Here is a 27,025-nt window from a genome sequence, read left to right as displayed (position 1 = left end):
AAATATTGAGGTGTGCTGCAAATTGAATCAATACATCCAATGTGTGCTTTCTTCATGCAGGGATTTGAGACGGCTTGGAGTGACTCTTGTCGGTCACCAGAAGAAGATCATGAACAGCCTTCAAGAAATGAAGGTGCAGCTGGTAAATGGAATGGTGCCATTGTAACTTCATGTAAATGTCACTTCTTCAAGTGAATGATTCTGCACTTTGTAAACAGTCCTGAGATTTATTTTAACAAAAAAAAGGGGGAAAAGGGAAAACAGTGATTTCTAAACCTTAGAAAATATTTGCCTCAGCCACAGAATTTGTAATCATGGTTTTACTAAAATCTCCAGTTCTTGGTCCTTAGTCTTCATTTTTCATGAAGCAAACATATCTTGCATTAAAAGGGACATGAGGATAAACGTCATCTTAAGTTACAACAACAGAATCCTTCCCACTACTTCTACAAAATTTTGTACCTGAAATACATAAATAATAGCACTTTTATAGACTGAATTAAGGCAACCCCTTTCAAAACTTCCAGGGATCTACTTGAAAGGAAATGTTTTATAGCCATTTGTGAGCTAACAAAAGCTACAGTTTACTGAAGTTTGCTTCAAGTCTTAATTGTCTACAAAAGTGTATTGAAGAGCAATATGATTAGATTATTTCTTGATAGATATCTTCTTTTGTAATTTTAAAATGCTGTTACACAGCGTTAAGTTATAGAAACTAGTGTAAAAACATGTTGCTTCATCAAGAAAAAGTACAATACAGGGTGTATATTTATTTTTTGTGTTATAAAATTTACTTTTAGTTGCTCTTCTAGAGATTATTAAGTAATAAATGTGTATATACTGTATAATTTGCAGTATACCCAGGAACTGATTTAAGATGGAGTTGTGTGTGTGTTTGCTTGCACATGTGTGTGTTACCATTATGCTTGCATTTCTAATAGTGTTTTAATTTTAACAACATATAGGAGCAAGTGTTCCAGAATGTAATATGAATAGGAGAAATAGGGAAGCAGTAAAACAAAATTTAACACAAGCTTGTGTCTCTTTTCCTCTCATGTGTCCAAAAGCTAATCTCTTTATTCACTAAAAGGAAATGTGTATAAGACTAAATCCCCTTTGGCTTTTTAAAAACACTTTGTGATATCAGTGACAATGCAGTTCTTGTAGCCATTAATCTTGTACCCCTGTAAGAAATTTCACCTTTCTGAGTCCTAAAAAGTATCTTGTCAAGCAAAGTTGACACCGAAGGGCACATTTTCAGCAGGATGTAGAAGGATTTAACTGTGCAGGCTTCTGTTAATGTTGTTAAATCCAGGCACATAGCATGAAGCATCACCCTTAAGTGTTAATCCTTTGTAACCATTCCCATTTTGACTCAGTTCTAGGAATTTTGACTCTAAGGCAGCAATGGACTTATGACAAATATATACATATATATGTACACACACATAAATATATATATATATATGCTTCTTTCCCTTCAGAATTTTATTTCAAGAATTGACAAGTTTTATTTGTAATGTATGTTTATTCATTTGTTAATTTCATTTTATATTCAGTTACACAGCATTGAGTTTATTTTAATGAAACAATCCAAGGTATTATGTAATTAGACTTATTAAGGAATATAACATATCTTCTATATATGCTCTATATACAACACATGATGAAGACTTATATTGGTGATACAAATTATGCAGTGTATTAGAAATTGTACAAAATTGAGCTCCTGAGATAACCAACATTTTTGTATTATTACACTTTATAAAAATTATGGAATGTCATGTGATTATTCAAAAAGCAGAGCATTTAAATAAAATACAGCCTACTCATGATTATCAATATTATTAGTACAGTAGATCAGAGAAGCCTGGATTAATGGAATTTCTCAGAAATATAGTCACATTATATTAATGATATTCTGTTTTCCAAGCACTTGTTTTACTTGAATGTTAGCATATATAAGAATAAATTTTTGGGAAATAACTCCTTCCTATTCTGCCCACCTTTTACTTAAGCAGTAAAGTACCTCTTTTCTAAAGAACCAGGAAGCATCAAAACAACAACAAAAATCTAAACAATTTTCAAATGATATATTCAGTTCTCATTATAATAAGGGCTATATACCATGGGTCCACACAAACTGTGCTGCAAACATATAATCTATTAGTTTAGTGAAATTTCCAGAGATGTGAATTTAATATTTTCTTGATAAAATGATAAATAGGCATCACCATTATTAAAGATGCATTTGTTCATTTCAATAAACAGAAAATTAATGAAACAAATTACTTTTGTACAAAATAAATGGAGATTGTGTTGCACTTTATTGAATTTTATAGAAATATTCAAATCTAAGTGATAAAGTAACAATTGAGAAACTTCAAAATGAAAGCCTTATTGATTCAAAAGGAAAATTACCATATCCTTTAGGGCTGATGAATTTGCCACAATTGCTTAGACATAACAAAGATATTTTCTACATTGTTTTCCAACTTTATATGCTGAAAGATAATTGTGAGGTCAGGGTGGAGTATATCTAAATGACTAGAACTTTAAGTTACAATATAGATTTTCTCTTTTTAACAAAAGAAGAATATAAATTAATTTGGATCAAATTTATTTGTCTTCTTTGCAATCTTGGTGATCATTTTGGAAAGTAAATTGAAAGGAAATTTAAATAGCCACATAGTTTTCTTTTGCATCTCAATTTGGTTGAGAATTTCTAAGGAAGGTTAATATGACTTTAGAATGAATAAAGAGACTGTCAAACAAAAAGTACTTTCCCTAAAAAAGAGGAAAGAGTGTCTTTCTAAAATATTTGTTTTCTATTTTATATGTCACCAATTGGAAAACGCCAATCTCATCTTCAAATGTGAGAAAGGGAACAAGGAGAGGAGCAACTCTAGTAAAATGTAATGAGGCCATAATCCAAGGCAAAGTTTAACAAATCTTGATTGTGCGATTTCTTATTCTGTTGCTTCATTTTGTCACCCACCAGACTACCAAAAATAAAGCACAGACATGACAATTTTAGTACATACAATAGATTTTGCAAATAATACATAATGATATTATAACTGCCAGTAGCAACATCTTAAGGGACATTACTCTTTCACAGTATTGGCCTTTGAAAAATCGGTACAGGGAGTAATTTTTAACAGACATTGATACTTGAAGTCACTCAGTTACTACTTTGACCAATCATAATTTGTTTCTAATCTTGTCATTTGCTCATGTATATTATTAATATAAACAGTTGCTATTTTCATAATGTATTATTTCTATGTAAAAATGTAAAGATTTTGATTTTCCCATTTTTTAAAAATTATAATATGCATGATCTTTCATTTCTTGCATTTTAATTACCAAGTCAGTATTCTAAGGTTGTAAGATTACTATAAAAATTATATTCCAATATTTTGTCTAAACTTAAGTGTGGCCAGCATTACTGGTTTCAGAGTTGCCTAAACAGTACAGAATACCCTTATTTCAGTTTGTAAAAGAGTTTTGACCAGTGTGAAAAAGTGAAGACACAGTTTCATGGTTCAAGTTCAAAATGGAAAATTAATATCTTTTGAATACTTATGTGTTTGCATGTCTGCTACTTAATCTCTATCTGAAAGTAAAATATTTTTAGCACCATTATTTATGCCATGTAAAGTGGGCTCTCAGAATCACAAGCACAGATATTTACCTTTGGAAGACATTTTTGGCTATAAAGGTGTATTGAATGACAAACACTATTTGAGTTAGGTGTTAGAAATTTACCAGATGTATTATATTACATAGTAGAATAAGGTCCTTTTCTCATTTTGTTCTTCCTAAAAATAAGAAAAAAAAGAAAGATAAGTGTGATAGTAAACTGTCTTTTACTAACGTCCTGCCAGATGTTTAACTTCAAAGTAAGTAAAAAGTAGATACAATATGATGATGATCCTGATGATGATGATGATGATGATGAATAACTTGAATCAAAATGCTAGCTTTCTTTGACATTAATAAGTAGAATAAGTCATCATTTTTTCAACTCTGTAGTACAGCTGGTTTCATTGAATAATTTTCTCTGTTATGCTGTTAATTATATAATAGTGTATCAAAAGAGAAATAGATAAGAGCTTTTTTTTTCTTTCTTATTAATTTATGAAGAAATCTTTTCACACACAAATGATTGAATGTTCTTGTTCAGAATGACCACATAATCATTGCTGAGAAGCAGACACCAATTATTTTAAAAGAAAAAAAGTCTGTTTATAATAATCAGAATCAAATGTCGTTTGTTTCTTCTAAACCTTAATGGGGAAAATTGAATGTGGCAAAATATCATGTTTATTCGGGCTGAGAACTGTATTAACAGTAGAAGTTTCAGGGGTCAGCATATCTATGGCTCTTTAGGCTGCTGTAGTTTTATAGTCAATTATTAAAAAGTATGTAAATTGCATTTATAAAAGTCTGAGAATACTTAGACTCAGTCATTTGTTAGTATTTTTATCAAAATCTCTTAGTTTCAGTCATGTCAGAAGCAGCTCTATAGCATATCTTACTCTGTGATATACATCAGGTTATCTCAAGTCCCTGCCTCACAGTTAATTTAAAGAAGGATTAGGATTTCTGTATTTTTTCTCATTTGAACCTTTAAGTGCATTTGGTTTGTGTACATGTTTTTTGTAGTGTAAGATATGAAATTTTATATTTTTTCAGAAAATAAAAAAACCATTTGAATACAGTTACATCCGATTGTCATGCTTGACCCTCTCCAGAGAGTTTAAACTTATAGCCTTTGTGTAATGATTTCAGTTACTTCTAATAAAAATGTTTCAACTGATTATGCTAAATATTTTAAAGGCCATCAGCATCCATTTTCTTCAAAAATATACTCATGACCCTGCATTTAAATAATTTTTGCATATGGAGATTGACACTGAGATTGTAGAACAGGTGCATTACCATGTGAAAATCTAATTAGAAGTTGATTAGTGACAGTGTAATATATTATTTGGAAAAAACAGAAAACTATGCACACTATCTTGGAAACAAACAAACAAAAAGAGACTTTCACTGAGCAGCATCAGACCAAGACTTTCTCATCACCATACATGTGCTTACAGCAAAGAGCGGAAGAGTTTCATTGTCACAGGAAGAGGTGTCATTTAATACAAACACCTCCCTCTTTTTGTGTAAGTGTTGTATCATACTGGTCTCTTTTTGTAAAAAGCATAGCAAACAATTCACTGTATTCAAAGAAATAAATATTTGTAGTTGTTTGCATTTATATCACAATATGTGACATCACCATGCCTATGGAAATAATCCACAACTCCTTTGCATATGTATAAAATAACTACTACAAACGATATTATTTAACATTTTAGTATATATTGTATGTAAATAATTCTGAGTTCTTTGTCACTAGGTAGACTATTATTTTTGCCTCTGCTTTTCTTCAGAAGTAAAGATTATATGACCAGGTAGAAAGGATGAAGTGGTAGTGAACACGTTAGCATTTAATGAGAATACACCATTCTGTATTTGAATTTTCCACTTTTACCTTTGAGAGACATATTATTGACTCCACTTTAATGATGAAGGAAAAACAGCTTAAAGCTGTCGAAAATTTGCCCAAGGCCTGACTGCTCTTCAAAGGCTGGATGAAATCCACATTTATTTGAGAGTAAAACTATGAACTTCCCATCACACAATTCTGATTCCACACTGTTGCCCATGCTATTGAGATGATAATATCATTTATTCCAACGTTCTGGCTTAATTGACACAAGGACAGAGAGTCATCGGGAAACAATGAATTGCACGTTTACAACAAGCAAAGTGTCAACATTGGGTAGAAACCAGGGTCTGACTGAATACACCTCTAACATGTTCAGCTTTTGGAATAAGCCAAACTTTGGTAATCAAAAATAGTTTTCCTTATTTATCATTCTGCCACTGAGTAGCAACATGATCTAATTCAGGATTTTTTTTAATATAGGTCATAGTGTCTGCAACTACAAGCTCAGAAAATTGCAAATAATATTTGTCGGTTATTTTCAGCTATAATACCTGAATTTCACTTACAGAACCTTGACATCTACAAGAGATTGTCTACCAAGTTCTTGCCAAATCCAACATAAAATAAATAATTTTTTCTTTATGAAAACCCACAGTAGCTATTTAAATCAGGCAGAGTTGTATATAACATATTATATGTAATTTTACTTTAATTTAGCAGGTTAAAAAATAATAAGTCAGATGAAGCTGACAGAAATGCTAATATATGGATAAATGTTTTTACAAAGAAAGAGTTATTTTTTCCTACATTTTATTCCTTACTTTTTAAAAATATTGATTATGAAAAATATTAAGATGTGTGATGTGATTATTATTTTCAATTTGACATTTCCAAGTGATCTATATTTCCAGAAAGTAGAAATTAGTTAAGAATCCAATTTTGTGATATTGAATTTTTAAACAAAAAGAAAAAAATCTCTATTAATTAGCATTTTTATTATGATCATAAAATTCAACAACAAATCTCATGTTAAAGTTGACTCTCTAAAATGAGTAATAAAAAAAGACTTTTTAAAATTAAACACTGCTTATATGTGGCAGGTTACTTCAAGAGATAAAATACACTCACCACAGGTAAACAATTTTAGTTAGCATAACTTATAAATGCAAAGAGATTTTGCAGGTGTTCAGAGTTTGGTTTAGGCCTCTTTCCTCAATTAGATGACAAGTAGAAATTTGATTGTGTTTTTCCAAAACATCATGGTTTCTTACACTGCTCCCAACAAAAACCATTCTTCAGGCTGTACAGGAAGAATGAAGCTAGCATCTACTTGACTTCTGGGGAGGCCTCAGGAAGCTCAGTCATAGCCGAAGGTGAAGGGAAAGCAAGCAGGACTTACATGACAGGTGCAGAAGCAAGGCTGTGGGGACGTGCCACATAATTTTAAACAATCAGATCTCAGGACAGCTTAATACCATGAGGGCAGCACCAAATGGGGATGGTGTTAAACCATGAGAAATCACCCCCATGATCCAATCACCTCCCACCAGGCCCTACCTCCAGCATTGGGGATTACATTTCAACATGAGATTTTGGTGGGGACACATATCCAAACGCTATTCCCACCTAAACAGGGCTCTAAACATTTATCTATAAATGTGTTTTATAATTTATAGATAACTTTAAAAATCAGCCAGGAGATTATGATTTTATTTTTTGTTACTTTCCCTTATTTCTAAAATATGTACTTTAATATTATTTATATGGTTCATAGTATTGGTTCACATGATAAATGTCTCAAACCATGCTGATAAGAAACATTTATCATGAACAACAAGCATTTTCATCCATGTATTTAACTCATGTAATCAATCAATCAATCTTTAAAACTCACACACTCAAAAAAGAGTAAGTCGGTATCTTCGACGAGAAGCACCAGGTTTCTTTATTCAGCAATGTAAATATGATCTCAACACAGGTACAGCCAGTGTGAGCTATTAATACTTTCAAGTTCACAGTATGAGATAATTTATCCATTAGGAGAAGATGATCTCTTTGCTAGAACTGAGAAGTTAAGTTTCAGTTCCGATGTGGTTTACATGTTCTAAATTCATTGAAGAGTTTCTGTTTTAGGAGGTATGTATGAAAGATCCTTCTTAGACCCTAGCCTCTAAGTGAAGGTCAGAGACTTTCTATCTACCTTAAGGTATCAAGAAATGATATCCTTGATTGGACTCTGTTCTCTGGAATTGAACATAATGCCATCTATTGCTATAGTTGCTGATATACACAAATCTACTTCTGGGCTTGATTTATATCTCTTCCTCAGATTGAGACCTCAAAAAAGGTCTCAGATTGACCTTTTTTTGTCACAATACTTTCTAAGAAAAAAAAAGAATATATTACTTTAAATTAATATGAGAAGATAAAATGGAATAAAGTATGCCATTATCTTTTCTTTCTTCACCAGCCAGTCCATAGACTTCACTGTCCAAATTCTGTTTCTCTAGAGAAAATTCTGTTTCTTTGGAGAAAAGCCTGATAAAGGTAAATCAGATGTCTGTATGCAATACAAGGGATTCTAACCAAGTAATTATGATATGGCCTGTTTCTGAGTGAGCTTTATAAATCTTTGTAGATTTGGCTTTGGTATGTGCAAAAAAATAGGAAAAATATAAACTTCTGATATTTTCTATTATGGGGGCTAGGCAGATCTGGCAATACCTATTTATTTAATTTTAAATGGTATAGAATTGGAAGTGAGCCCCATTTTTTGGCTAGGAGTTCACTTAAAAATTTTTCACAAACTCACCAAAAAAAACTTGGGACTTCCAAAAAAGTGATCACACAACATTTACAGGGAAGACTATAGTTAGTCCATCCTCTTCCTACATAATTTTCAGTAGCTTTATCTTAGGCTCCAGAGGAAAAAATAAATAAATAAAAATATTTTTCCAATGAATATATAGCTTCAAGGTGAACTCCTTTACACTTTTTCTAAATAAATTTGTACCCTTAAGACTCCCAAATAAAATATTCTAAGCTGTTACTATATTTTTGAAATTAGAAATATTATAGATTAAGTGGGAAACAAATAAACTGACAATTTAAAATTAGTTCTTGGACCGTTCTGCAAGAATAAGTCAACATGCAAGTATGAGGATCTTTTATATCCTGGAGCCATTGGGCATTCTAATTATCTTGATATAATTGCACCCCATCTGAGTATTAGATAGTGAATATCCTATAAAACATCATGTAGTGGGCTTGCCATGAATTTCCATGTCGTAACATACAGACATCTTCCATCACGTCTTTGATGCTAGAGATGAGATGACGTTTTTGGCAACAAGTGTTCATGTGCTCTGGGAAGACAAAAATTGATATGTATACAAATGCAGAAAAAGTATCAAGAAAGAAGCTTGCTCCTCCTTAAAAAATAAAAACACCCTGGGCTAACAACTGGAGATCTATTGTCTTTATCTTAGCTCTGTTAGTTTGAATATTGAGACTTTGGAAGAAGTTCATAAAATTCTTAACATTTCTTCAAATATCTTCTGATTTAATTTTTAAAGGGATTCTGTGTATTAAACAGGACCAGGATTACTCTCTTCTTTTTGTGAATGAGGAAACTCTGGAAGTTCAATAGTGTTGACAATTAAAATCACGGATCTCGTCAGTTGACAGTCTTTAGCAACACCAAGACTTATAAATGTGTTCCTGTAATCTAGTGACTAAGGCATATAATGCAAATAGTGAGGACTATAACAATAATACAAATATCTGTTAAAGGCCCACAACTTCCCAGAAAATGTATTGAATACTCATATATATTTTCGTTTAATTCTCATGACAGTTCTTGAACTGAGATTTCTTCTGTTTTTGTTTTGAACAAAAGTAGAAAAGAGACTATGCAATGGCTAAGTGACTTTCCTCAGATCACGTAGTTCAGTACTGTATCTCAGCTGCTCTTTCAAATAACCCTTCTCCCTCTAAGTTCCAGATGATTCCAGCTTTCTTGTTTCAGAAACTATTCCATTAATTATTCCTATCTTGAATATCCGCGTCAGTCACTCCCCATGATTCCCTTCTCCATATCCTCTGTGTCATCGTGAGGGAGTAAGGCATCCTGGTTCTCTGGGGACAGCATGCCAAATTCTGTTTTGTCGCTTAGTAATTCTGTGAATTCAGGCAAGCCATTTAGGCACTTAGCCCTGAGGTATCTTATCTATTAAATGAGAGCATAACTAGCAAAAATCTATGAATATATTCATAGAGGAATTGAAAATAGTATCCAGCACATAATAATTCTTTAGTAAATGTTATTTTTATATACCCTACTCTATAATTTCTGCAGTGTCAAAACATATAAAAGAGTTACCTTCACTTTTTATCTCTTCTCATTTATTTCACTGCAATCTTTTCTCTCATTCTATTTTTGCTTTCAGGTAATGTTACTGAAAATTTTAAACACATATAAAACTTGATAAACTTTTAAAAAATTTCCTTGAACATAAAACCCAGCTTCAATAATTATCAACTCAATGTCAATCTTATTATGTTAACAACTCTACCGACTGTCTCTTCTCCATGATGAACTGAACAAAAATCCCAGGTATCTAATTCTTTTATAAGTCATTATTTCAGATGTATCTCTAACGCAGAAAGGTTATTTTAAAACTAATTATAATATCATTACACACCTAAAAATGTGCAATATTTTAAAATTGTCTTCAGATATCCAATCAGCATTCCCCTGCTTTGTTATACATCTTTTTTTTTCACAGAATTTAGTATCAGTATTCAAATAAAGTCTCTGTTAATTTATAATCTTTCTTCCTTCCTCCTGTTTCTTCTCTCTATTTTATTTTTTGAAAATGCCCAAAATTTTATCAGTTACTTTACTGTTTATTCATTTAATGTGTTTTTATATTCCCTTCATTTCTGGTAAATTAGTAGTCGGGTCTGCAAGTTCAGTCAGATTCAGGGTTGAGGGTTTTAAGAAAACATCATAGGTAGTTTTGTATACTTCCATCAGGCCACACTTAAAGCCAAACTGACTTCTTGTGATGTTAAGAGTAATTGATGATCATTGCCAAATCATTATTCATTAATAATTTCACAATGCTGATTTTTTCGCTATTCATTTTCATTTAATTACCACACTATCTTAATAAAGACTGATTTTCCCTCATCAGTTACTTAATTATGATGAGACAGAGTTTATATAGAGAAAGCACAAATTGATTGGTGAGTTTGTATGTGTGTGCTATCACTATTTAAAAGCAAGCAAAGGCTCAATTTGTCTCATCTGTGGCCCTTTGGCTTGATGACACACTATATTGACCTTTCCTCAATTACCTTTTCTTGGCATCCAATAACCCATTTTCTGATTTGCCTACTTTTCTGGTTGTTTATTCTCAATCATTTACGCTTAAAAAATATTATTCTGCCTTCCTTTTAAATGCTGATATCATAAAGATCATATATTTTATACTCTTCCCATCTCACACAGTATGCTTTCCCTAGGAAATAGAAGTTAGTAAGTCTTCAATTTTAATGAATAATATTCAGTATGGCACTGCATACTAAATCGCCAATCCTGGTCTTTTTTGTAACATATAGCTTCTTATATATAACTTTTTACTAAACATCTCTTATCAGCTGTGCTGTAGGCATTTTAAAAGTAGAATACCCAAACTGACCTCCTTACCTTGGGAACAACTTATATCTCTTCCCATACTTTCTAACCAATAAAAGACATTACTTTACATATGGTAAACAAAAGTAGGTATCAAAAATTTGTATTTTAAATTTTCTTTAACCTCAATCAACTACACTAAAACTTATCATAGCATTTTATTAATTTCATGTCAAATATGTTTCTCAGATATATTACTTGCAAATGTACAAAAGCAAGAACAAAATAAAGGTACCACTGAATGGAAAACAGCCTAGAAAATTAAATGTATCACCCAGAACCAAAAAGACACTCTTGCTTGATAACACATTATTTTAAGTATTTTTATAGTGGGGATTTAACACAAATCTTATAACACTAAGAAATATATTATATGCATTAAACAATATGTTTGTATCCAAAATTTTTCCAAATAGTGTATTTTTATCATGAAAGTAGAAGCAAGAAAGCATATGGTTAACTGATTGTCCAAATAAAGATATGGCCTATATATAAGGTGCTCTGAGCCATGTTAGCAAATAAATTCCCATAGATTATGCTGAAGATTAAAAATAAAATAAAATAAAACTCTTGTTATAGACATTTTAAACGATAACACTTGAAGGGTTTCCACTCTGATATAAGAATAAAGGAGGCCGGGCGCGGTGGCTCAAGCCTGTAATCCCAGCACTTTGGGAGGCCGAGACGGGCGGATCACGAGGTCAGGAGATCGAGACCATCCTGGCTAACACGGTGAAACCCCGTCTCTATTAAGAAATACAAAAAACTAGCCGGGCGAGGTGGCGGGCGCCTGTAGTCCCAGCTATTCGGGAGGCTGAGGCCGGATTGGCGTAAACCCGGGAGGCGGAGCTTGCAGTGAGCTGAGATCCGGCCACTGCACTCCAGCCTGGGTGACAGAGCCAGACTAACCAAAAAAAAAAAAAAAAAAAAAAAAAAAAAAAGAATAAAGGAAAATGATCTATTGCGCATTCTGTAGAGTAGTAACAGCATTAACCATATTAGATATGGAGGTGAGACAAAACAACTGGATTTCAATCATCCTATGATCTACAATATAAAAAATAAAAATTTATATTCATTATAAAAGAAAACATGTCACAAATGTGAAGCCTAAGGTTTTTTTCTCAGGACAAGTGGGTTGCAGATTTCTCAGTCCTTTGCTTTACTGATGCTCTGGAAGAAGTGAAAAATTATGTTCTAATTATGTGATTAATCCCAGGTCTTGCAATTTGCTGCATATTCCCCATGTTTAATCATGTGCTTCCCCTTTATGGCCTGTTAAAGCACACGGCCCTGATTATCCATAATGTAGAAGAATGTCCCTCCCTACCAAAAAAATTAATATCCTTACTCTTTTTAGAAGAAGTTCTCCAAAAAGCAAATGTCCCTTGTTCTTTAAGAAAAAATGTTCCAAAGTCAAAGTCAAAGTGGTTTTAAAACCCTCTATATCTCATTCTCTTTAGAGCATCACAAAAAAATCCTACAAATAAAAAGGCTCAAGTAAGTTTAGTTTAATGATTCCCCAAGTGTTTAACCACAGAACCCTGTTAGTTAGTAACAAGTATTGCCACTACGACAAGGCAATTCTAAGAGTGGAGTGTCATCCACGTGAACACTTCTCAAATTAACCATAAGAATGTCTTATTTTTTTCAATCAGTGTCACTCTGGGGGAACACTGATAAAAAGAAACCCACTCAGAGATGCATCTGTTTTATTGCAATATATCTGCGTAACAGTTCATCCATACTCATGCCTAATTTTCCTGGGGACTAGTACAATAGCACAAGTATGATGAATCTGGATGGAGTTGGATGGGCCCTAAAAAATACAAAACTAGTTAATTAAATGTACCCACTCTGGAACATGAATTGTGTTTCATTAATTTCTGATATTAAGAAATTTCATCTTAAAAAAATTTTAAATTAAAAATAAAATATATAACAATTGAACCATGATGTTGAATTTATTATCCTTGTTATTTTGGTGAATGTGTCACTTGATATGAAAGTTATAAAAAACACAAATATTTTAAGCCAGTAGACTTGGGGGAAGGAGGAAAAGAACAATGAAACTCATGTGAAAGAATAGAAACATGTAACAAGGAACTGTTGATAGAGTAAGTATCTCAGAGGAAATGAGTGCATCACAACACTGCATCCTTTCTGAGGTACTAAAGAAAAAGCCTGGGAGCTAGATATAAGACTAAAAATCAATAAAGCATTTTAGATATGTGTATATACTACATGTGTATGTACACATATAAATATATACATGCATACATATACATAAACATGTTTTTAGACCTTAATATAAGGCTATGTGTAATGTGAAAAAAGAGAAAGATGTATAAAATAAAAGTATATGAAACTCAAAAAAACATATATATGAAGCTGAAAAAAACTGAGAATGAATGAAATAATTAAAATATGTATGTCAATTTCTCAAGGATATTTCTAGAGAAATGACCTAGAACCTAAGGCATTAAAGCTGGTATTATTAAATTTAGTTAACCAACATCTACATCAGTGGATGATAGCCTTAGGGAACTGAAGATCCCTGTAAATCTTCATAATTTCTGTACATATATTTTGGAAGGAAATGACTCACAGCCTTCATTAAATTCACAAAGGGCTACCTGACAATCAAATGTCACAAACCATTGGCTTAAAGTAATCTTTGGATGTCCTCTAGCCAGTGACATCTTATACCTGTAGGTAAACAATTTGTAATAAGACTCTCCTACTACTTTGACTTATTTTTTCAAGGTCTAATCTAAGTCCTGGAGAATCTTTCTGAGATATCACTCCTGAGAGATTAACTTCATTGTAGCTCTTTCCAGTAGATCAAAGATCTTGATCATAATAGTTACAGATGGTAAAAGACATTGATAATAATAATACAGTGGGACCTAGAGATAGCATAATCTGACACATATTTTTTCTTTTTTTTTTTTTTTGCGATGTGTATGTCCTTTTTTTAAAATTATACTTTAAGTTCTAGGGTACATGTGCATAACGTGCAGGTTTGTTACATATGTATACTTGGGCCATGTGGGTGTGCTGCACCCATCAACTCATCAGCACCCATCAACTCGTCATTTACATCAGGTATAACTCCCAATGCAATCCCTCCCCCGTGCCCCCTCCCCGTGATAGGCCCCAGTGTGTGATGTTCCCCTTCCCGAGTCCAAGTGATCTCATTGTTCAGTTCCCACCTATGAGTGAGAGCATGCAGTGTTTGGTTTTCTGTTCTTGTGATAGTTTGCTGAGAATGATGGTTTCCAGCTGCATCCATGTCCCTACAAAGGACACAAACTCATCCTTTTTTATGGCTGCATAGTGTTCCATGGTGTGTATGTGCCACATTTTCTTAATCCAGTCTGTCACTGATAGACATTTGGGTTGATTCCAAGTCTTTGCTATTGTGAATAGTGCCGCAATAAAGATACGTGTGCATGTGTCTTTATAGCAGCATGATTTATAATCCTTTGGGTATATACCCAGTAAAGGGACGGCTGGGTCATATGATACTTCTAGTTCTAGATCCTTGAGGAATCGCCATACTGTTTTCCATAATGGTTGAACTAGTTTACAATCCCACCAACAGTGTAAAAGTGTTCCTATTTCTCCACATCCTCTCCAGCACCTGTTGTTTCCTGACTTTTTAATGATTGCCATTCTAACTGGTGTGAGACGGTATCTCATTGTGGTTTTGATTTGCATTTCTCTGATGGCCAGTGATGATGAGTATTTTTTCATCAATCTGCTGGCTGCTTGTGTCTGCTGGCTGTATGAATGTCCTCTTTTGAGAAATGTCTATTCATATCCTTTGCCCACTTTTTGATGGGGTTGTTTATTTTTTTCTTGTAATTTTGTTTGAGTTCTTTGTAGGTTCTGGATATTAGCCCTTTGTCTGATGAGTAGATTGCAAAAATGTTCTCCCATTCTGTAGGTTGCCTGTTCACTCTGATGGTAGTTTCTTTTGCTGTGCAGAAGCTCTTTAGTTTAATTAGATCCCATTTGTCAATTTTGGCTTTTGTTGCCATTGCTTTTGGTGTTTTAGACATGAAGTCCTTGCCCATGCCTATGTCCTGAATGGTATTACCTAGGTTTTCTTCTAGGGTTTTATGGGATTAGGTCTAACATTTAAGTCTCTAATCCATCGGAAAGGATTCCCTATTTAATAAATGGTGCTGGGATAATTGGCTATCCATAAGTAGAAAGCTGAAACTGGATCCTTTCCTTACTCTTTATATGAAAATTAATTCAAGATGGATTAGAGACTTAAATGTTAGACCTAATACCATATTTTTTTCATGAACTAAGTGGAAAACTAGATTAAACACTAAACAAATTCTACTATATAGCTAAAGCAATGATATTATCTTAGAAAACAATTTTTAAAATAGTAAGAAGTCACTTAACTACTATATTAAGTGGCTGTCAAAATCGAAGGGTGTCAAATCTTTATGTCCCCAAAGCTTATCCTCAGGCAGCATTATAAACGTGTATTACTTTAGTGGTTATAATTAACAAGACCTTTTGACTTAAATAAAGTCCCCTTTGTAAGACTAGTACCGATATTTTCTCTGACCAGATCAGTTTTAGTAGTCTATATAGATTTATTTTCAAACACGTATTTACTTATCTTTTCATTCATTTAGGAACCTTTTATGTTAGATGCTCACTATCAAGTCATGGACTCTGAGTCCAATAGATGTGATTCAAATTCCGCCTTTGCCACTCACTAGCTGTGTGACCTTGGCAAGTCAGTTTATACCTCTATGATCAACCTCCTCATCTGCAGTATGGGCAATAAGAAGTTTACTCCAGACTGTCACTTAGCATGGATTTTCATGCTACTATCTACCTGAGGTCATTGGATCTGTTGTTTTATTTAGTGGGGAACACTCCTCTCCCAGGACTTTCTATAGCTTGTTATTCTTATTCTTAAGGTCTCTGATTATTCTTAGTGGGTAACTGGGGTTACCCACTAAGCTTGTCTAAAAGTATCCCACCACATCCTATCTTTTTTCATCATAGCACTTTATTTTCTTCAAAACACCTTACAAATATGTATTTATTTTGTTTGCCTATCTTATTGTAAGTTTATTAACTGTCTTTACCTCTGTAATATTAAGCTCCAGAAAAGCAGAAAACAGGTTTGTTTTGCAGACTGCCGTGTCTCCATCACCTAGCATAGTTCTTAGAGCAGCATAGACATCAACATACATCATTTGAATAAAGAAGGGATAAAGTATCCAATGTTTTATGACACAAAGTAAGTCTGAAATTAAATGTTAGCAATTATTAATCTTGGAGAACATAAAATACCAAACACACATAAATTTTCCTTCTGGGTTTTAACCAGTGGAGACAAGATACAAGAAATCAATGTGTCAAATCACAATTAAATAAAGCACTTATGACCCCTAAAGTATAGAGCTTCTTGGTATTACTGAATTGAAGCAGCAGCTTGAATTTGGGAGCAAATTGGAGCCTTATCTTTTCTACTCCCTCCACCCCTACCCAGTCAAGATGTTGGAATTCACCTAAAGTTAGGTATACAAAGGTGACTTCGAATACATTTACTCTTCATATAGAAGATTGTGGCTTACCTCACAAACATAGTTTCTGTCATAATAGAAAGTAGAATAGTCAGTCTCTAGTCCCCAAGGATTTTTCTAAAAGACTGCTCCTCTTTCTTGGTTACCAATCTTTGAGGCAAAGTAATACCACATACTTTTTTTTTTAGACGGAGTTTCACTCTTGTTGCCCAAGCTGGAGTGCAAGGGTATGATCTCGGCTCACCGCAACCTCTGCCTCCCGGGTTCAAGAGATTCTCCTGCCTCAGCCTCCCGAGTAGCTGAGATTACAGGCATGCACTACCACACCCGGCTAATTTTGTATTTTTAGTGGAGACAGGGTTTCTCCATGTTCATCTGACTGGTCTTTAACTCTCGACCTCAGGTGATCGGCCTGCCTCGGCCTCCCAAAGTGCTGGGATTACAGGTGTGAGCCACTGCGCCCGGCCTTCACATACTGCTAATAGTACATATGATGTGATCCAGTAAATGTTAGAAGTTTTGCAATCAGAGTCCATAATCTTCCCCCAATAAAGAATAGCAAGTACGTGATGGAGGAAAGGAAAAGGGCAGCAGGAACACAGAGCAGATGAATGGTCATTCTATCCACTTATATTTCTTACATTTCTTGAGATTATTGTTATTGCTGTACTCAGGATATGACCTTGCCCTCAAGAAGCTATAACCTAGCAGAATGAGTTCTATCAGTAAAGCAATTAAGTACAGTAAAGCAATTAAGTACAGTAAAGCAATGTGGTCATGCGATTTTAGGAGCAACTCAGAACAGTCAATCTCCAATGGCTAAGAAAGAATCTCTTCATGGAGTTTACATTCCACAGTTGTACTGTTCAATGTGGTAGCCCCAGTCATATGTTTCTATTTAACTTGAAATTTAAATTAGTTGAAATTAAATAAACTAAAATTCAATTATTTAATCTCACTAGCCAAATTTCAAGTGCTCAATAGTCACAGGTGACTAGTAGCTATTCTACTGAACATCACAGATATAGAATCCATCCATCACAGCAGGGAGTTCTACTAGACAACACTGATCCAGGTACCTGACAGCCTGACATTTTAATCTGTGTGGGGATGTCAGACAGAGCAAGAATAGAGTTATGAAGACCAATTAGAATAGAAGTATAGTGAGTAATGTAGATGAGAAATGCTTAAAGTAAAGAAATAGTAGTGGAGTGGGAGGAAATAGAAAGAAGGAAACTGTTTTTTTAAAAAATTAGAGGCAGCATCAAAGGACACATAGATGGGTTGATGACATTTTATTAGGATAAGAGAAAGATTGAGTGCAAAGTTTCTGTCTCAGGTGGCTAAGACATCAATTAAAGTGATTAAAATATAAACGAGATTAATCTTTGAACCAGCGTGAGCTTCAACAAACCTAGCTCAGTTCTTGTAATAGTAATTTTTCTGACCAATGACAAAGAACAAGCTACACATCTTGTCTGCAGCTTCCTGGAACTCAGTTCTGGCCCCAGTGACTATTCAAATATGAAAACATTCATGTCCACACAAATAAACATCAGCATTCAGCACAGTGCAGTTACAAGCTATATCTGGAAAAGAAACATTTCTCCCAAAGAGAGCAACACAATTTTTATTGACAAAGCTGTGACTCAAAAAGTCATGAACATCAATCTATATTATTGAAAGAACACTGAGCTTAGAAGTTTAAATCTCCATTACTGTCTAAAAGTTTTCATCCTAAATAATGGTTTGTTTATTTGACCTACACATCTGAGATTAAAAGAATAATTCTGGAGACTCTCCCAGAATACCAGAATAAAACAGAAAAAAAAATCCAAAAAGTGTAATGGAGGGGTAGTTTTAAGATCCCCACACTTTTTGGAAGAAAGGACATTGTTTACAGCTTTGAAGTGATGGTTTTATTTCCCCTGTATCCAGAAGTCTCCTAAATATTTGGGAATTTCATTCAGCACTCTACAATTGACATAACCAAATTGCTAGGAATTATTGTGAAGGTACTGGGGAATGACTGAAGAATACAGTTGGAAAAAAAGAAGTGATGACACTAGCTACTCATTCTCCCTCACCCACGTCTTAATTTGCATCCCCTGAAATCAGTGTCTGAGGAAAAGACTTGGGTGCAGGAGATTCATTTGGGAGGTGACCCCAGAAAGCAAGAATAAAGAAAGGGAAAGGAGGAAAAGTCAATATGACAATGGTGTGGAAACCAAGGATTCCATTGTCACAAAGATCTCTGGAAAACATGGAGAATGCCGCTCAGAAATGAGCCTCCAGAGTTTTCCAGACGGTGCATTTGCCCACCAGCTCCCATCCCACGTGACTTCAGGGGCTTTACCACCTGCAAACTTTCATTCCACACTGTGCATGGGCTCTACATATTCCTTTGTCTTCAGGAATGATCCTGAAGTGGAAGCGATCCTGAAATACAAAAGTGGAGATAGGCAATAGACAATCAAGCTATGTGTTGTACCACTAGTCAGAACTATCAAACATAACTGCAGATAAAATCAGAGACATGTCAAAATAGTGTAATTCAAGACAAAAGTGTTTGCTGCAGTTCAACTCTTGAACCACTCAGATCCAATCAGGCCTTATATTCAGTCCACTCTTAAAGGCAGAGGTAGCCTCATTGACCTGCGGCCTGTGCAGTTTTACAGAGTCCATGCTCAGTAGGGCTTGACCTGTAAGGTTCAATGCTCTGCAGTTGCTGCCTTAAACATTTATTTTTGATTTTGTATTTTGTAAATGAAATGTAATAGATCTTTGAAGCATATGGGAATTGCAGGGCAGGGGAGAAGGGAATTAGGAATCTTCACTTTTCTTTTACTATCCCACCTCCTGCCACCTCTTTTGGCAGAGCTCTGGGCTGCTTGCTCCCCAAGCATTAGCACTGCTGGTACCTGACTCTCCCTACCTGCCCTGGCCCTTGGACCACTGCTGCCAACCTGCCCTTCTCCTGTAGGGAAAATGTCACATTAATGGAGGGAGGTCTGTGTACTATCATCCACTCTTGCCCCCAGCAGCAGCATGGGCACAGGTGCAGGGAGAGTTGTTGGGTCATATGCCCCACAGTGACTCAGAGTAGGGCATAACAATCCTAGTCCTAGCTGGCAGCATCATGACAGGCACCTAGTCAGGGATGAATCTTTCGCTTACTCGCAACCCAGATACCAAGTACTTCCCATTGCAGAGGTGGCAATCCCCGGGCATCACCCATCCTCTGTGGCTGGAGCTAAGAGCCTTTGAAAAAGAGAAACTGACCACTTTACAATCTCCTCCTGCCTTCAGGGTGTATTGGTACTGCAGCTGGCAGGAGGGCAAACCTGACAACCTGTAGGTCTCTCACACACATGCTGTGTTATGGGGAAATCCCTGACACTTGCGAATGTCCGTACATACCCTAGGATTCCCTCTTACTAGAAGGAGCACAACTTTAAATAGGGACATTAAAACACCCTGAGCAGTCAAGAGAGAGACAAGAAGAAAGAGGGGGAAAAGTTTATACACTATTTTAGTATTTGTAATTTTCTTTCTGCTTTTTGAATGCAGGGCCCCACATTTACAATTTACATTGGACCCCACAAATCACATAGCCAACTCTATTACAAGAGAGTGGTTCTCTATAATTTCTAAAAAAGGATAAATACAGAAGAAACAGGCTACTGCAACCACCCCCAGGGCTATAAATGATATTAAATTTCACCCTTGTTCATTTCCATTCTAGATTCCCTTTGCTCTCAGCCAAAGTTGTAGTCAGTCTAGTTTGCTTGCCTGATTGGCAAACACACTTTCAAACCTGAGTGGCCTGTGCTCTTGATTGCCTTGGCTTTCTTACACTCTGGTTGCTGCAATTGCCTATTCAATTAGCATGGAAGCCTGGAGAAATGCCCCAGTGACTTCCCCAAGTTTCAGACGTATTTCTCTTTGCCCACATTATGTAAAAGCAATCCTGGCTCCTCATAATAACCAGGGTCAATTACTCCTGTCAATGTAATAATTCATTTACTACAATGTAGTAACTCATTTGTCTGTTGGTTCAGTAGTCAAGACTCTCAGGTTCAGTAGAGAAAACATTTTCTTTCAGTCCCAAATCAGCACATTCAGTACAGCAGAGACCAAAATGCAGAAACAGAAACACAAATTTCGCAGCCGGGCGCGGTGGCTGGTGCCTGTAATCCCAACACTTTGGGAGGCCGAGGCTGGCAGATCACGAGGTCAGGAGATCGAGACCATCCTGGCTAACACAGTGAAACCACATCTCTACTAAAAATGCAAAAAAATTAGCCGGGCATGGTGGTGGGCACCTGTAGTCCCAGCTACTTGGGAGGCTAAGGCAGGAGAATGGCATGAACCTGGGAGGCGGAGCCTGCAGTGAGCTGAGATCAAGCCACTGCACTCCAGCCTGGGTGAAGAAAGAAACTCCATCTCAAAAAAAAAAAAAAAAAAAATACAAGTTTTGTAAGCTGGTCATCGTATTAGTTTGCTAGGGCTGTCATAACAATGTCCCACAGACCGCATGGCTTAAACAGAAGACATTTATTTTCTTATGATTTTGAAGACCAGATGTTCGAGATCAAGGGATCCCAGGTTTCTTCTGGGGCCTCTCTCCCTGGCATGCAGATGGCTGTTTTGTCCCCTCTGTGTCTTCACATGGTCTTCCCTCTGTGCATGTTCTGCATCCTAATCTCTTTTCATAAGGACACCAGTTCCTATTGGATTACGGCCCACTATAATGACTTCATTTCAATTTTACCTCTTTAGAGACCATATCTCCAAATATAGTTCATTTATGAAGGACTGGGATTTGGGATTTTACCACCACTAACACTATGTGTTAGAAAATGTTTTATGTCCTTTGTGTATATTATGTATTTAAATCTTCACTGGAATCTGACAATTTAGTTAATATTATTCCCACATTAGAGATGAAGAAACAAGGCACAAAGAACCTGAGTAACTAGGAGACAACGTACATTTAGTGGTAAAGCCAGGATACAAACTCTGCTCTGAAAAGAAATTTTCATCTTCATAATCTAATTATAATCTTCTATTACCTCAAGATATTGTTTACCCAGCAGCCCTATCAAAGGGTGAATGAGTTTACACTTCCTGCTTACAGAGAGGAGTCTTCTATGCTTTCTGTAACTGCTTTCAGGTCATAATTACTCCTTTCCCTTTCTAAAATCTCAATCCATTTGTAACATATGCCAGTAGAATGTACTGCCTAATAGTTTCGCCTTATCTGCAGGGGACAAATTCCAAGATCCCAGTAGATAGTGGATGCCTAAAGCTTCATAATGTACTAAACCCTAAATGCAATATGCAATATATATATATATGTGTGTGTGTGTGTGTGTGTGTGTGTGTATATATATTTTTTTCCCTGTATGTGCTTACCTCTGATAAAGTTTAATTTATAGACCGGGCACGGTGGCTCATGCTTGTCATCCCAGAACTTTGGGAGGCCAAGGCGGACAGATCACGAGGTCAGGAGTTTGAGACCAGCCTGGCCAGTATGGTGAAACCCTGTCTCTACTAAAAATACAAACATTTGCTGCGTGTGGTGGCAGGCACCTGTAATCCCAGCTACTTGGGAGGCTGAGGCAGAAGAATCACTTGAACACAGGAGGCAGAGGTTGCAGCGAGCCGAGATTGCACCACTGCACTCCAGCCAGGGCAGCAGATTGAGACTCCTCTCAAAACAAAACAAAAAAAGTTTAATTTATAAATTCTGCACAGTAAGATATATTATTAAGGAATATATTACTAATGAATATGTGTCAATGGATATTAACAATAACTAATAATAAAATTGAATAATTGTAACAATATACTATAATAAAAATTATGTAAATGTGATCTTCCCACCAGTGGAAGGTAACTGAGTTACTGGCAGCAAATCTGTATGGATCTGTAGCAACCTCAATTCTTCCTTCCCCAGAAGAAAGAAATTGGCAGAGGGACATAAGGCAGAAAAAGAAACCAAGGCAAGTTTTAGAGCAGGAGTGGAAGTTTACTTAAAAAGGAGCAGGGTGTGGTGGCTCATGCCTGTAATCCCAGCACTTTGGGAGGCCGAGGCGGGTGAATCATGAGGTCAGGAGTTCGAGACCAACCTGTCCAAAATGGCGAAACACTGCCTCTACTAAAAATACAACAAATTAGCTAGGCATAATGGTGGGCACATGTAATCCCAGCTACTTGGGAGGCTGAGGCGATAGAATTGCCTGAGTGCAGGAGGCAGAGGTTGCAGTGAGCCAAGATTGTGCCACCGCACTCCAGCCCAGGCGACAGAGTGAGACTCTGTCTCAAAACAAAAACAAAAACAAAAACAAAAACTTTATACTAGGAAATAAAGGAAGGTACACTTGGAAGAGACTCGAGCAGGCATACGAAGGTTAAATGTGGTGTTTTAACAGTGATCCTGGGTCTTTATAGGCTCTCCTCTTTCCCAGGATTATTTTCTCAGGGTGGGCTGCCTGCATGCTCAGTGCCCTACTTACCCTTGGGAGGTGAGCATGCACAGTGTGTTTAGGAAGTGGTACACATGCTCATCTGAGGCTTTCTTCCTTTTTCTGGTGGATTGTCCCCAGAGGGGGACAATAAAATACTCTGTCATTTTATCTCTTAGTGCACTTGCCAGGGAAGTTGCTTCTCCCTGGAATCTGCATTCAATAAGCACTTTAGTGCAACAGGTGCAGACCATCAGAAAATGGTTTCTCTCTGGCACAGGCTGCCAATTTATCACTTTCAGAGAGGCAATGTGATAATTGTCAAACCATCATCTGGCATTTTTAGTGGTCAGAGGAGAGCCCCCTTCTGCCCCTCTCATGCCTGTCTAACTATCTGTCACAATCTCCCTCTCCCTCACAGTATTGTATTGTGCTGTACTCACCTTTCCTTCTTGTGATGATGTGAGATGATAAAATGCCCACTTGATGAGATACCATGATGGTTCATCTGATATCCGAGACAGCTACTAAGTAACTCAGGAACAAATAGCATAGACATCATGGATACACTTGACTGAGGGATGACTGACATGCTAGGAAGAAGTGGTACAGCACATTTTATCACTTATGGTACTTAGAATAGTATGAAATTTAAAACATTAATTATGTCTAGAATTTTCCACTTAACATTTTCAGACCTCAGTTGACTGTAGGTAACTAAAGCCATGGAAAGTAAAACCATAGATAGAGGAGGACTACTGCACTCTTTTGTGCTGTGGTAATGTACATACCTTCTTGGCAGTCATCATTCATTGGAACTTTAACACCCTAACCTACAGCTTTTGTAATTTCAAACCAGAGCATATTTTTTTCAAATTATTTAAAAATGTCCCTCTGTGTGTGTGAACTTAAATAAAGGCATTTCCCATGGGCAGATCAATTCAAAAGGGGTCCCTTCCTCTATACTGAGATGAGCCTGTTTCCCGGGCCAATGACTGGAAGTAGAACTTGTGTAGCGTTTAGCCTATGAATCTGTTGGTTTGTGGAACAGCCCAAGCAAATGATTCCTCCAATTCCTTTTTCTTTTAAATTATTTTTTTTCATCATTGTCAATGACTTTACCTCTACTCTATCTCTGCCACTAACACCCAGGCTTATACTATAACTCCTACCATAAGTAACTGAATAACTTCCAAAATGTAATTAAAGTCAGACCAAATTGAATCACTTAATATTCAGTCTCACAAATTTCAAGTGAACTCGTAGCATCACCTAGTAATCATTGCATTTATCTTGTCCAGACACCCTATCATTCCCCACATCTATTTAAGGATCTTTTTTTTTTTTTCCTCCAAGAAATAAACTCTTCTCTCCACAACATCATCAATGTTATCATCTCTATTAGGTTATTCTCATCAGCATACAAACACATGGTCATATACTCCATCCTAAAATGACCATTCTTGGATCCCTCAGCTCACTCCAGTTACCACTCATTGTCTATATCATTATGGAGAAAAAATTTTTTTTAATTTTTTTTTTAACCACAACTGCTGTTTCTCAACTCATATGCTTTCCTTAAACCACTCCAATTACTCTTCTTCTGTCAAGTTCATTAACAGTGTTGACCAGTGTTGACTAACAAATGCAATAGTCAGTTCTTAGTCATCCTCTTAGCCTCTAAAATTACCAAGTTTTCTTTCCTGAAACATTTTGTTCACTTAGCCTCTAGAGCAGACACATAATTCTGGGTATTCTGGGTCTCATTTATGCTAATCCTTATCCATACCCAATCTATGCTCAATCCACACCCAATTTTAAAACTGTAAATACTTTTTTACAGTATCACCCATGCTAATATCGGCAAAACTTCTGCCTTCAGAACGAACATGATTTCAGCTGCTGACACATATTTGACTGCCTTCCTGATAGCTTCATTTGGATGTCTAAAAGACATCATGAATTTGACAGGTCCAATTTGTGAGGTTTGGTGCTACACAACCTGCTCTCACTTATTCTTTTCCATTTCCATAAGAGGATCAACTATTTATTCAGTTGCTCAGGCAGAAACTCTAGAAGTCACTACTTTTTTCTGTACCTAAATCCCATACAAACTTTTTACAAGATATATGGGCTCTATATTCAAAATATATTCCAAATTTGACCATTTCTCATCACATCCATTTCTTTCATATGGAACCAAAAAAGATCCCGCATTGCCAATGCAATCCTAAGTCAAAAGAACAAAGCTGGAGGCATCATGCTACCTGACTTCAAACTATACTACAAGGCTACAGTAACCAAAACAGCATGGTACTGGTATCAAAACAGAGATATAGACCAATGGAACAGAACAGAGTCCTCAGAAATAATACCACACATCTACAGCCATCTGATCTTTGACAAACCTGAGAGAAACAAGAAATGGGGAAAGGATTCCCTATTTAATAAATGGTGTTGGGAAAATTGGCTAGCCATAAGTAGAAAGCTGAAACTGGATCCTTTCCTTACTCCTTATACGAAAATTAATTCAAGATGGATTAGAGACTAAAATGTTAGACCTAATACCATAAAAACCCTAGAGGAAAACCTAGGTAGTACCATTCAGGACATAGGCATGGGCAAAGACTTCACGTCTAAAACACCAAAAGCAACGGCAGCAAAAGCCAAAATTGACAAATGGGATCTCATTAAACTAAAGAGCTTCTGCACAGCAAAAGAAACTACCATCAGAGTGAACAGGCAACCTACAGAATGGGAGAACATTTTTGCAATCTACTCATCTGACAAAGGGCTAATATCAAGAACCTACAAAGAACTCAAACAAAATTACAAGAAAAAAACAAACAACCCCATCAAAAAGTGGGCAAAGGATATGAACAGACATTTCTCAAAAGAGGACATTCATACAGCCAACAGACACATGAAAAAATGCTCATCATCACTGGCCATCAGAGAAATGCAAATCAAAACCACAATGAGACACCATCTCACACCAGTTAGAATGGCGATCATTAAAAAGTCAGGAAACAACAGGTGCTGGAGAGGATGTGGAGAAATAGGAACACTTTTACACTGTTGGTGGGATTGTAAACTAGTTCAACCATTATGGAAAACAGTATGGCGATTCCTCAAGGATCTAGAACTAGATGTACCATATGACCCAGCCATCCCATTACTGGGTATATACCCAAAGGATTATAAATCATGCTGCTATAAAGACACATGCACACGTATGTTTATTGTGGCACTATTCACAATAGCAATGACTTGGAATCAACCCAAATGTCCATCAGTGACAGACTGGATTAAGAAAATGTGGCACATATACACCATGGAATACTATGCAGCCATAAAGAAGGATGAGTTTGCGTCCTTTGTAGGGACATGGATGTAGCTGGAAACCATCATTCTTAGCAAACTATCACAAGAACAGAAAACCAAACACCGCATGTTCTCACTCATAGGTGGGAACTGAACAATGAGATCACTTGGACTCGGGAAGAGGAACATCACACACCGGGGCCTATCATGGGGAGGGCGGGGGGGGAGGGGGGAGGGGGGAGGGATTACATTGGGAGTTATACCTGATATAAATGACGAGTTGATGGGTGCTGACGAGTTGATGGGTGCAGCAAAGCAACATGGCACAAGTATACATATGTAACAAACCTGCACGTTATGCACATGTACCCTAGAACTTAAAGTATAATAATAATAATAAATAAATTAAAAAAAATATTTTCCAAATTTGACCATTTCTCATCACATCCATTTCTTT

The 27,025-nt window shown here is 35.9% G+C and overlaps 1 protein-coding gene across 6 annotated transcripts in view; it reads left to right on the top strand.

Annotated features, from left to right (window-relative positions):
- Window positions 1-4,730, top strand: part of EPHA5 (EPH receptor A5) — a 349,515-nt gene extending 344,785 nt beyond the window's left edge. For all 6 annotated transcript variants that reach the window (XM_050792668.1, XM_050792666.1, XM_050792667.1 and 3 more), the window contains one exon: window positions 61-4,730. In XM_050792668.1, coding sequence (XP_050648625.1) covers window positions 61-166 — 106 coding nt within the window. In that variant the 3' untranslated portion in view covers window positions 167-4,730. The remainder of the gene's footprint in view (window positions 1-60) is intronic.
- Window positions 4,731-27,025: the final 22,295 nt, after the last annotated feature.

The sequence above is a fragment of the Macaca thibetana genome, chromosome 5 (genome assembly GCF_024542745.1).
Source record: "Macaca thibetana thibetana isolate TM-01 chromosome 5, ASM2454274v1, whole genome shotgun sequence".
In the NCBI taxonomy this organism is placed as follows: domain Eukaryota; kingdom Metazoa; phylum Chordata; class Mammalia; order Primates; family Cercopithecidae; genus Macaca; species Macaca thibetana.
This window is presented reverse-complemented; position numbering and strand designations above follow the sequence as displayed.